This window comes from Equus quagga, chromosome 2 (genome assembly GCF_021613505.1).
Source record: "Equus quagga isolate Etosha38 chromosome 2, UCLA_HA_Equagga_1.0, whole genome shotgun sequence".
Lineage (NCBI taxonomy): Eukaryota > Metazoa > Chordata > Mammalia > Perissodactyla > Equidae > Equus > Equus quagga.
In genome coordinates, this window is record NC_060268.1 from 155,969,267 (window position 1) to 155,981,666 (window position 12,400).

The 12,400-nt window shown below is 57.5% G+C and overlaps 1 protein-coding gene across 1 annotated transcript in view; it reads left to right on the plus strand.

Annotated features, from left to right (window-relative positions):
- The first annotated feature begins 2,921 nt into the window (after positions 1-2,921).
- The window catches only part of PAX2 (paired box 2), an 87,312-nt gene continuing 77,833 nt past the window's right edge, over positions 2,922-12,400 (plus strand). The window contains 2 exon segments of the mRNA XM_046654923.1: positions 2,922-9,584; positions 10,156-10,211. Coding sequence (XP_046510879.1) covers positions 9,184-9,584; positions 10,156-10,211 — 457 coding nt within the window. The 5' untranslated portion in view covers positions 2,922-9,183.

The window sequence follows — 12,400 nt, forward strand, 5'->3', positions numbered from 1 at the left end:
TGTCCTTCCTCCAGGGGCTTCAGAGCCCTCTGCACACACACACCCACCTCACCAGCCTGAGCAGCCTCCTGCAGGGCCCTTTTCCTAAAGACACGTAAACCAAATCACAATTGTCATCACGACAACAATAAGGCAGGAAAACGAGTAATCACAGACCTGGCCCGGGTGATTTTTTTTCCTAAGAAGCCACAACGTTTAAACTTGGTTTGCCCTGGACCACAGGGTCTGACAAGACAATAACAACAGAAAAAGCTTTTAAAACCAATTTAGCGCACGTGAAAATGTAATTCTAATGAAGAATCAATAGGCTGGCGGATCATTTTTCCTGGGACTCCTTGGAGAACCTGAGAGAGACCTTCAATCAATGGGGCGGGCAATGAGCAAAAGGGCCCGAGAGACAGTGTGGGACAGGGGTGAGGGCTGGGGGACAAAGAGAAGCGGAGGCTGAGGGAGGAGCCTGGAGGGAGGCTGAGGTACAGAGCTGGGCCCTTTGACTGGCATCACTTTGCAGGTTTCCTGCGTCCCTAAAGCACCAAGAATCTCAGAGCCAAGAGCTAAGCAAGCTCCTTCCTCCTCTTGGTCCCTCTGGTATGCGACAGGCTGCTTAGCACAATGGCCTCAGCTGCCTTCCTCTGGGCTTAGGCCCCAGCCCCGGCATTGCCCCAGCCCTGGGCCCTGTGTTCAGGTAACTGTGACGAGCTGGCTTAGGAGCAGGCAGGGACACTGAGCTGAGCGTGTGTGTACCCAGTTCAAAACACCTGGTTCTCCAGTGGGTGCCTCCCTGCTATCTGTGTGTCTGCAATGTTGGGTGTCAGTTCTTGTCTCTGATAATACAGGCGCAAGAGCAACGAATGTGTCTGTGGTCATCCTTCATGTTTTATAAATTACTTCCACACGTTCTCTCGTGAGAAACCTGAGGGAAAGGCAAGGTTTGTTACCACTATTCTAGAGAAGAGGTAACAAAGGCACAAAGAGCTGTGCAGTGAAGGTGTGACTCAGCAGGTCACGGCCCTTGTGTGTGACTGGGCGTGGTTGGTTCTGAGTAGGTGACAGAGTGAGAAGCTAACTCTGCGTGTGCGTTTGTGTGTGTGTGTGTGTGTAATGGAGTAACTACATGAGAGTGTGGTGTGTGTGTAACTAGGGTTTTATTTATGCATGTTGCTCTCTCATCCTTGTCCTTGGAAATGTTGCTCTACGTATAACAAAAAGCAAGAAATTTTTTTTTTCACTTTTAAGTTTTTGTGCTCATAGATTAGAAAACCACTGTTTGATTAAAAAAAGAAAAGAAAAGAAATGCCCACAAAGTCTGATGTTTTAAATCACAAATATTGGTAGAATGGTAATTTGGCTATGATTTGCCTGATAGAAATTCATGTTCCTGTAGGAAGATTTTAAAAATTTAAACTGGGCAACCATGAGATTGGTCTTGCCTCTGGGCCCCTGTGCTGCTCCAGCTTCCTGTCCTTAGTTGCACAGTCTTTCTAGAAGAACTTCAGCTGAAGTGGATGGGACTCCCAGTGAAGAACTTCCAGTTTCTAACCTAAATGGGCCCAGTGGACCTCCTGGACCTGGGCCCTGCCCCTTGCCTTGTTGCCTTTCTGCCTGGAGTCTGGCCCTGTGTGTGCAAGAGATGGAGCCAGTCATAGACCCCTGCCTGCACTCTGGCGCTTACCCAGCACTGTCCTTGACAGCCCCTCAGGGTTACTCAGCACAGGTGAGCCAAGCTGTGTGAAAGTGGGAGGCCCAGGGTGGGCAAGTGGGTGGGCATATACAGTGGGGTAAATTAGAAAGGCATACATGGGGGGTAGGAATGGGAGCAGTAGTGCTCAAGAATTGTGTGAGTGTGTAGGACGTGGGAGTTCAAAAGTGGTGAATGAAAGATTTAAGGGAAAATTTGTGACAAGAGTGTGAGGAGTATAAATTCCAGTCTGGGAGGGCAGGCTGTGGGAGAAAGCTAACGTGAGTCTCTGATCAGGGATGAAGGTTGTGCTTGGAGAGGGTGTGAATCTGAGGGTCCGAGACACTTGGGGCGAGAGCACCAGAGGATTGTGGAATGGTGTAGCTCAAGCGCGTGGTCATGAGAGTGTGACAGGAGCTTGGGGGGGAGCTGGTCATTCTCCCCCATCCCCACCATCTCCGTCAGGGCAAGGAAGCCAGGAATTTTTCCTTTTCTTCTAAGTTTAAAATGAAAAACAATCCTGAGCAGAAGAGCTTGTGAGGGATTTAGTGAGCAGTGCCACAATGCATTGGTGACAGGGACCTCCAGGGAGCGACCATGTGGCTGGAGAAAGTTGGGGTAGGTCTATAAGGGATCTTGGAAACTGAGGCCGAGAGCCAAGACGGGCGGTGGGGGGTGGGGGTGGCAGGCTGTGGAGCCTGACGGTTGAGAAAGTAGAATGGGGCGGGTGCTGAGAGTCGTGGGGACAGGGAATCGCACAAAGTTGGGAATTGTAGGAGAGTGAAGACGCCCCTGCGTGTGAGGCTGCAAGGCTGCCGGGGAGCGTGTGACAGTGAAGCAGAGGGGGTGGGGTGAAAGGGTGTGCCGGCGTCAAGGCTGGGGATTCGGTCTTTGGGTGCCTGTGGCAGCACGGGTGCCGGCTTGCCTGCGGCTGGCTCGGGGCCTGGGTGCGTGTGCGCGCGTATGCGCGGGGCGGAGAGCCTGAGGCTCCTCGGCGTGTGGCCGTGCCTCGGCGCGGCCGGGTGTGCGAGCGCGGGGGCGAGCGGAGCGCACAGCCGAGGCGGCGGGCAGCCGGGGTTATCTGAGCCGCTCGGTCTCGGGTGGCTGCGCCCAGATCTCCGGGCGGCCGCGGCAAAGGCGAGACGCGCTGTCGGGCGGCGGAAGAGCCGAGAAGCAAGACCCGGGCCCAGACGGCAGCGCAGGGAGCAGAGCATGGAACAGCGCGCGGGCCGGGCAGGTAAGAGCGGGCAGCTATCGGTCAGCGCCACGGGCAAGGCGGGGAGGGTGGCATCTGAGAGGGATGGGGGCGTCCAAGCCGAGGGCGGACTCCAGTCCTTTTTCTTTCTGTGCTCCCCGGCGGGGCCACTATAACGGCTGGGGCCTGGGGCTCTGCGGCCTCTCCTCACCACTGGGGCCTCCTGGGCCCTCCCTCCTGGTGTCCTCTAAATCTACTAAAAAGTTTCCACCCAGAAAACATGAGTTTTACAACTTCTCTTGGTCTTTCTGCACAACCTGGCTTTTCCTTTCTGTCGTGCGTTATCTTTCCAGTTTCCCTCAGTGTACAAATATTTTGCACAACTTCCTCCAAACTGGGAGCACTGGGAAGACCGTAGTTTCTAGTGGGAATGGAGTGTGGGTGTGTGTGTGCATGGGTGCCACTGGATGGGGACATGCTGGGTGCAAGTGTGTGAGAGTTTTGTGTATTTGAGTGCGAACCAAAGTCTAAGCACTGGTGGACATGTGCTGAACCTGCGTGGAGAGAAGGCTCTGCCCCCAAAATAAACAACTCAAGGAAAGCCTGGGGCAAGGGGAGGGGTGGCAGGCCCCAGGCGACCCAGGTGGGGTGAAGAATCTGAAGCTGCTTACCCAAAAGGCCAAGGGAGTAGAGGGCTCTTCTCTCCTTTTTTTCCCTTCCTGCCCCTCTCCTCCAGGCCTGCCAACCCAGCTCAGTCTGCCCACTAGGCACCCTGGTGTAGTGAGGGGCGGTCAGCCAGGGACCCAAGTTTATTTGTGGATTGGTGGGGCAAGAGGGGGTTGGATCAGGTTTCCAAGAGTTTTCCAAACAATTCCACAGAGGTCAAGGACTAACTCCAGGCCCTTTTTGGCATCCCTCCTCACCTTCCCCAAACCTCCTTCCTCTCCTCCCTCCCTCCAACCCCTCACCAGCTCAGGTTCTAGTTCTTTCCACCCTCAGCACTGCCCTCCCTCCAGCTTCTTGGCCCAGTCTCTGGGCTGCCTCGATTCCCCCTTTGAGGCCTTGTCCCTGCTAGGGAACCTGGCCCCCCCCAGGGGTTTCAACTGTGGCCTCCTGGGCTTTTAGGGTTCTGGGCCACCCCTCTGCACCAGAGGTTTAAGTAGGGAGATCAATAGCAAACAGTTGTAATGATCTAATTAATTATGGCAAAATTAAAAGCGAGTACAAAATCAATCTCTGATGGTGTTGAAGATGGAATTCAATTGAGAGCCCATCTGTGCACCCCCTCGACCGTATAAATATGCAGCCCAAGGACAGACCTAATGGCTGGGCCTTCCTGCGAACCTCTCTCCCCCTTTCTTCCTCTCCTGCACAGGGCTTCTCTCTCCCTCACTCTGAATCTATTTTGCCTCCTGCCCCCACCCCTTCTTCCTTCTCTGTCCAGTCTGCTCAGGCTCCTGACACTCCCACTTTTCCATTTTCCCTCTCCGAAGGCGGCTCTCCCTGCCTTGCATGCCTGAGGTGCAAGGACTTTGTTCCCCGGCCCGCTCCCAGAAGACGCAGCCAGGCGCCCTCCCCAGCGCCTCGGGAAGGAGAAGGCAGAGCGGTGGGGGCATTCTTGAGTGCCTCTCAGGGCCCTCCCCTCAAGTTTCTTGGCGCTCAGGATACTCCAGGAGGAACCAGGGTGCTTACCCAGGGGCTCTTGCGCCTACCTGCTCCTGGTCGTGTAGCCGCTCTCCCCGCGCGCGTGGCAGCGGCCGGGAAGACCAGCTGCGCACCGCGCTCCCTTCCCCTTCCCTCCTTTCTCCGCTTTCTCCGCGAGCATCGCACTCCCGCTAGCCGCGGAGTGGGGAAGGGTGGGGAGGAGCTGTGGAGCTGGGCAGGAGGCAGGGCTGTGTCTGAGAGTAGGAAACCCCCGTTCCCTTCCAGGCGGCCCCACCAAGACCCGGAGTCTTCCGCCCTCCAAGCCGCCTTCTCTCTTTCCTTCTCTTTTTCACCGCCCCCTGCCTCCCCTCTGCCCTCATCTCTTCCTTAGACACGTCTGGCCGGGGCACAGCTCCCCGGGGGCCCAGCGCCCCCAGACGGCCCCCGTGTCCCCTTTGGCCCCATCCAGCTAGTTCAAAATGTCAATGAGACGCGCGGGAGAGCGAGCGTGTCTGGCGGATGCTTTGGCGCAACCGCCGCAGCCGGGTTTGCGAAGGATGCGGGTTTTATTTACTCTCGCTGAGCCTATTCGGGAGCAGCGAAAACCGCCAGGAAAAGACGAGGGAAGGGGGAAAGGAGAGAAAATCTCTAGGTCAATTGTGGTCTTCGGCTATCGTCGCCTATACCCTCAGAACCGTAAAAATAAGAGCTTTATTTGATGTTCTCCCTTTTACTCCGCTGGCCTGTCCCAGCTGCCTCTCTAGCTCCCTGTCGCTGGTCCCCTGCCTCTTTCTCCTGGGGTCCTGGGCCCACTCCCGGGCCCACACTGAGTTCCCAGGGTTGTTTCTGCCCTTGGAGACCCCTCCCACTCCCTCGTCCCGCCGCCGGGCCCTCAGAGCCTGGGGGACACACAGCCCCACGCCTCCCCGCCCTCTTTTTCCAGGCCTCCTCACCCCGTTATTAATTGCTGTGTTGACCTGCAGGATTGATTGGCGGCCCCGCTGGAAGAGGCTGCGGAGGCCTTGGCCTCGGAGCAGCTTGGTTGAGGGCAGAGGGAGGAGGGGGGGAGGTGCTGGATATGGGTCCTGAGCTCCTATCTCAGCCCCGCCTGGGACACAGCTGTTTGCCTGGACATCCTTCTCCACCCCCCTCACACACACACACCTTTTACACACCCTCACAACACTCACACTCACACGATCTCCGCACTGAGTCGTTCAGTCCCCAAGGAGACACATCAGAAATTCTCCTTAATTGATTTAGAAATTGAAGGAGGCTTCCTCCCTCCATTAGTTAGTTTCTCCAACATATTGGTTAGCTGCGGGTCTAGACCTCACCCCAGGGCCGGACATGGCGAAGCCGACTACTGGGAACCGGGCTTTTTTCTGAGATTTACTTGCATCTTTTTTTTTTTTTTTCCTAGGAACAGTTACAGAAAGTTGAGAAATAATCCTGGATGAGGGTAACCCTTAAAGTCTCAAACCAAAGCACTTTTTCCAGAAGGAGCCCTTGCCCTGGCTCCTGAGGGATTCGGGTCAACCCTTTTGTTTCAAGTTCGGGGAATGAACGGCTCTGGACCGCGGAGAGCGGAGGCGGAGGCTTGCTTGTAGCCGCCTGGGGCAGGGGTCTAACCCGACAGCGGAGGCCCTCCCCTCTCTACCGCCATCCCCCGCCTGCCTAAACCGTTGCGCGCGCGCACACACACACACACACACACATACACACGGCCCCCACAGCCACAGCAAGACCCCTTGCCCCGACCTCAGGCCACAGGCCCAGCGCCCAGGAACCCAAGCGGTAGTGAGCCCCCGGGACGTCCTGGCTCCAGGCTGGAGTGGGCGGAGGCGGCAGGAGTAGACAAACCTCGGTCGGTCCCCAGAGCGACCCTTTTCCTAGGTCCTCTCCCTGTCTCACCAGCCCGTCTCTCCCCCGTTTTCCCCTCTCCCCTCCGCTCCGGTCCTTTGTTTCCAGCCACTTCGCGGCGCCGAGCAGCCTGTCCCCCGCCTGGGCGGCCCTGCCCTTCGCTTCCCTGTTTCGCTGGCGGGTCTCCCCTGCCTTACCCGCTCCCGGCTCTGGCGCCTTCTCCGCCTGCTCCTCACAGCCGCACAGCTGCTGGCAGAGGAGGAAGGAAGGGCGGGCGCGCCGCGGATGGATCCGAGAGTAGATTTGGTTCTTGCTCGCAACTCCGGGAAAACTCAGCCCGCCGGGGTTCTCCCGCCCCTCTCCAACTATTCCTCAGCGCTGCGGAGCCGCGCGCCCTCGCCCGCGTTTGGCCCCTTCCTTCCCTTGTGCATTGGCTGTGGCTATTTCGCTCCCCTGGTCTGCCCAGCATCTGGAGTTGCCTTCCTCCTGCCCTGCGCTCCATTCCCTTTGGGCTGCCCTTTGCTACCGCCTGCCCTGTTCCTCCGCAGCCCCCTTGATCTCGGTGGGTAACACCTGGGAGGTCGGCGGCCCTCAGGCGCTGTCTCCCTCCACCACAGCCAGGTCAGGCTGCGGGCTCAGGGCCTGGCTGAGAAGAAGGTTAATCATTACTTCGCCACCGACACTCAGTCTCACTCGGACTCTCTCACCCTGGCTTGGGGACGAAGGGAAGGGGCAGTTGGTCAGGTGGGGACCAAACCAGCCCCTTCAGGCCTTTGGGAGACAGGTGCCTTCTCTGTCCCCTCAGCACCCCTTTCATGTCCCTTTCTTCCCCTCCTCTCTCCGCCTTCCCACGCCTCCGCTTGCTCAGGTCTGTCCCCACCGTCCCATCTCCGCTCTGGCTTTGGCAGGTTGACTGCAGGTCCTGGGAGGACCAACTTTCTTTGTTTGGAACCGGACTGGACGGGATTTCCTTCCCAAGTCTCTGCCACCGGGCCAGCTCCTCCCAGCGTTTTTGGCAGACAGGCCCGAAGGGGACCGCGCCTGAGGCCACAATTAACCGGGCTCTTGGGGTGGGAGGGGGGAGGATTTAACTGATCCTCTAGCAGCTGCGCTGATGCAGTGGGGTGAGGGTTCAGGAAGAAGTGGGAATGGAGGAGTGGCAGGAAAGACAGGGAGCAGAGTGATAAACATGTGCCAGTGTGGTGTAGTCAATGGGAAGGAAAAGAATCCTGAAAGGGAGGAACACAGGAAGGGGGGTGATGAGGAATCCTTTAGTTACATTTATAGGATAGAAGTTGGATGGAAAACCCCACCTCCTGCCCTGCCTAAGCACCCAGACCCTTTCTGTTCCCTTTTTGTGGAAGATTAAGAGTTCAGAAGCTAGACACTTATTCCTTAATCTACTATAGAAATATTTGGTTTTCAAAATGCTTTCCTATTGGCTAGTTCCATGGAGCAGCCAAGACAGGTGTAAATATCCCTATTTTACAGGCAAGGAAACTAAGACTCAAATTGGTGGAGAGACTGTGCGTGTGGTGGTTGCTGCTTCCTCCTGTGGGCTGAGTGACCCCTTTAGCTGTGCAGAGGACCATGTGTGTCTGCGAGTAGGGGGACAGGCTGTGTTTAGGTCAGAACCTGGAGTATCAGGGCCTCACTGGGCCTTTTGCCCCCCTTCCCCCAGCTTGTTCTCTCTTGGACGGAGCCCTCCGCTCCTACCCTATAGACCTGCTGCCCCAGTTTCTCCTGGCTTGACTATCTTTTCGGCTCCCCAGTAGGGTGGCCCACCGGTGGCAGCCACCTGGCAAGCCCGTGCCGCTAAGAGGCCGCTTTGGTGGCCAAGTGGCTTGCATTGTCATTTCCCCTCTAGGACCTCTTGTGAGGAGAAGCCGGGTTGAAGGGGGGAGGGGCCGGGGAGGATAAAGGCGCAGCACGTGCGCCCGGCCTCCACAGGACCAACAGACCGAGCGGGCGGGGCCAGCCGGGAGTCAGGCCCCCCGGGCTTCACGCAGGGAGCCCAAATATTGGGAACAAAAGCGGGAAAAGAAGAGTGAGAGCAGGAGGGAGGGAGGGAGCAAGGGAGGGAGCGAGGAAGCAGAAATTAGGGGGTCTCAGATGAAAAAAAAGAAAGTAGCTTTAGGGGGAATGTGCCGTGGAGTGTGAAATTGCAGCCCATGGTGCTCCATATTGTACCAGAAGCTCTTCCAAAAAAAAAAAAAAAAACCATCCTCCAACGTGACCAGAGGGCTAGGAAGGGGGAGGGGCGGGGAGAGGCTGGGGAGGAGGCGGAGGGGAAAGGGCCGGGCGGGAGCCGGTCAGGCCGAGCTGGAGAGGGGGCCGGGGTGCGTGCACCGACTGCTGGGGTCTGATAGCCCAGCGTATGGGGCCTGGGGCGAGTGGCCCGTGGCAGTCTCGGACTTGGATTGTCAGACGAACTTTTCTCTTTTTTGTGATGGTGGTGGTGACTTCCAAAACTGGCACTCATTCAGAAAAGGAGCTCAGGCTGCTGCTCTGCTCTACCCTCATCTCTTCCCCCCTCCATTTCTGCTTCTCTTCCCTTCGGACTAGTTTTCCCCCCTTGGTTCTAAACAGCTCCCCCCCTCCCACCCCCGAACTTTAATGCGTTTAATTTGGTCCGCGCTGTGGGGAGCATTTCCTAGGGAGATACATTTAATTTCGGCATTTCTAATCCCCTCCCTCAGAGCCCTGGCCCTGGCTCCCCTTGCCGCTCCCCGGGAGGTGGAAGGAGTGGAAGGAGGAAGGCAGCCCAGGCCACGGGGGAGGGGCACGCCTGGGAAGCTCCCGCATGCCTGCCAGGCCCCCCGCCGCCCAACCGCCTCCCCAAACTGCTCGGTGTGGGGAACCTGGGCCCGGGTCAGGCCCCAGCCTGTGGAGGGGAGGCAGCCACGCCTCTGCCTTTCCTGGCCCCGGCAGAAAGCGCTGGGCCGGGGAACAGGAAACTGGGAAACGAGCAGAAGAGCGGCGAAGGGAGCGGGTGCAAGCGCGGACAGTGGACAGGGTCTATGTGAGCACTTCACTTCGAGGACCCTCAATCCAAGAACGCATTTGGGAGCTCGCGGTGGTAGTCGCGCTTGATTTGGGCTGGAGCGCCTGTGCACGTGTACACTTGTGGGGGGAGCTCAATGCGGACCACTGCCTCTGGGACACCTACACCCGGAGAGCCAGGCCCCGCAGCTCCGCGGTGAGGTGAGGAAGGAGGCAAGGGTGGGGGGCCTCCGGGCCCCAGGCGAGCCTGGTAGGGAAGGGAGCAGGGAAGGCAATGGAACAGAGATCCACAAGGAAGATTTATTGGGCAGATCAGATGCACAGAGGCGGCTAATGAAGCAAATCCCGAGATGGGTATCAGAGCAACTCCCCAAAAGTTTATTTGCCTTTAAATTTCCGCAGGGAGGCGGGCACCTTGTTTGAAGTGTAAATGCCCCTAGGTTGGGGGGTGGAAGGGCCGCTTTGAAAACACCAGAGAGAAAAGGTTCATTTAGAGGCAGACAGGAAAAGCAACCAACCCTGACAGGTCGGAGCCCGGGTTGTGTTTGGGGTTGAGTTGCTTTCTTTCTTTCTGTTTCTTTTCCTCTTTCCTCTTCCCTTTTTTCCTTTCTTGCCTTTTTCTTGTCTACTAGACGCTATAGAGAAGAAAGGGAAGACAAGGAAAGGGTGCATCAGAGGGAGAGGCCAGCCCTTCAGCCTGGAGCCCTAGGAGAAGGCAGAGCCTTGGCTAAAAGGGTTTCTAATGAGGGAGCATTGCTTTTTGACTTTCTAGAGCCAGGAATGGGCTGGAGCTACAGAGGAAGCTACCAGGGGCTGGCCTGGTGGGAGGTGAGTGTCCAGCCAGTGCAATGCTGGGGAAAGGGTCCTAGGAGCAGGGGAGTTTCTGGAATCTTAGGAGCTACTGGGGAATTGGACTATCATGGAAGGGTCTCCACTCCTCAGGGGTATATGTGAAGGATAGGTGTGTGAGAACAACTTCCAGCACACTTTGTTCAGTAAGTCCCCTACTTTACAAAACATGAAAATCTCTCTTGCCCAGTATGTGAAAATGCCTGTTCTCTGCACCCACACTTCTTCATTGTATGTGTGACAGGGCTATGTCTAGCTGGTTCTAGAAAAATCTGAGTCTATGTGTAGAGGGGGATTCTGCCCACAGTCTTGTTCCTCCCATAGTTCAGGCTCCCCAAGACAACTTCCTAGACCAACATAGGGAGGCCTGGGGCAAAGGGCTCCTTTAGTTCTGAGCTCCTCTCGGTAAAGACTTTTTCTTGATGCCTCCCGCCACCCCAATTCTGGGTTAATTACCTCCTTGAAGGAAGCCCAAGGCTGTAGTAAGCAATACCACTTGAGAGCCCCTTGCTCCCAGGCCTGAGAGCCTTTCCTTTTAGGCTGCGCGAACTCGGTTTTCCTTTTTCGCTCCGCACACGAAGTTAGTGCGTGTTCGTGGGGTTGTGAGGCCAAAGCAAACCCGGGAGCGCCATCTGCAGGTCTCAAGAGGAAGAGACTGACCTTCGGGGCTGGATCCTGCGCCTTCCACCTCCCGCCCAAGGGAACCAGCTTGTCCTCCCGAGGGAAGTTGAGGTGGGGGCTGGGAGGGAGGGGACTGGCGGAGAGGGATTTTTTTTTTTTCCTTCCAGTAGTTACTCCGCAGGTGGATTAAGTGGGTCGGGCTCAGAAGGATCCAGGAAGAAGGGCAAATTCTAGGATCTCTGCAGATCCGGCCCCCTAATGAGTGGGAGGCTCAGAACCCTGTGGGGCTGAGCCCGGCCCGAGCCCCGCCCGAGGATTAAGGACGCACCGAAAACCTGGGTGCAAGAGGCCCAGTAGGAGTCTCCTCTTGGCTGAGTCGGGCAGGTGCGGTCCCCATTCTCGCTGCCGCCCGGGCTCCGGCCAGCGGGACAGCAGCTCGAGTCCGCGGAGCTTCCGCGGGCGCCCGGGTCTGCAGGCAGGGGCCAGAGGAGCCTTGAGTCCGGGCGGCCGGCCGGAGCGCAGCGCGGGCTTCCCTGAGCCGCCCTTTCGCAGACCCAGGGAAGCGGTGGGAGGGAGCGAAGGAGGGAGAGAGAGTTAAAACATCAGCTGAAGTGCCAAGATGATTTATGAGACGAGGGAAAATATTTCATAAAGATCTCCCGGATATTCTGTACTTAACCAGTTAGGAGACAAAGGGCTTTTCCTGCCTGATGCGTGCGAGCGGACCCGAGCGAGCGAGGGAGCTAGTGCGGACGAGGGCTGCGGAGGCTGGGCCAGCGGCTCTGGCAGGAGCAGGGCCGGGCCCAGCGCGCTGCGCCTCCTGCACTAGCTCCGGATCCGCCGAGGTGGCAGCGGGCGGCGCTCAGCCTCGTTCGCAGCTTCTTCTCCCCAGCCGGGGAGAGCAAGCCCTGGTCTCCCACGTCCTCTGCAGTCAAGACCAGTCGCTCTGCACCGTCTCCCTCCTCAAGCCTCCCTTCCCCAGCCATCCAAGGGTCCAGGAGCAAAGGCCCTGTGCTCTCCCATTGTCCGTTGGGTCCCACTGAGGCAGGTGGGTCCTTGCTGGAGGTCTCCAATTCGATTCTAATTAGAGCGTTCTGGGCTGCTCAGACCCTGACGGACAAGGGGACCAGGGAAGCCCCACGCGCAGCTGCGCGTGGGACAGGAGAGGACAAACTGCTGGGGCACTTTGCCCCGGAATGAGAATTGGGGGGTGTGTGGGCGGGGAGGTACCTCAGGAGGGAAAGACGAAAGGGAAGGACCAGAGAGAGGAAGGAAGAACCTGGGAGGAACGGAAGGGAACTCGGAGCTGAGAGTAAGAGGGTTAGCACTAGGGATGCGGACGGGGTTCGGGGCCCCGTGGACCATGCGGGCATTGGCCGGTGGATGGCAGGGCTGGGTGAGTTGGGACTATGAGCCCGGCTTCTGAGCGCAGCGCGCTCCGCGGCCCTCTGTCGTTTCCTGAATATTCATTAGACTGGCCGCTCTTTATCCTTATCTAACGTTTATCTTATCGGCGAGTTTCGTTTCTCAGCGTAGTTTTAATCCCG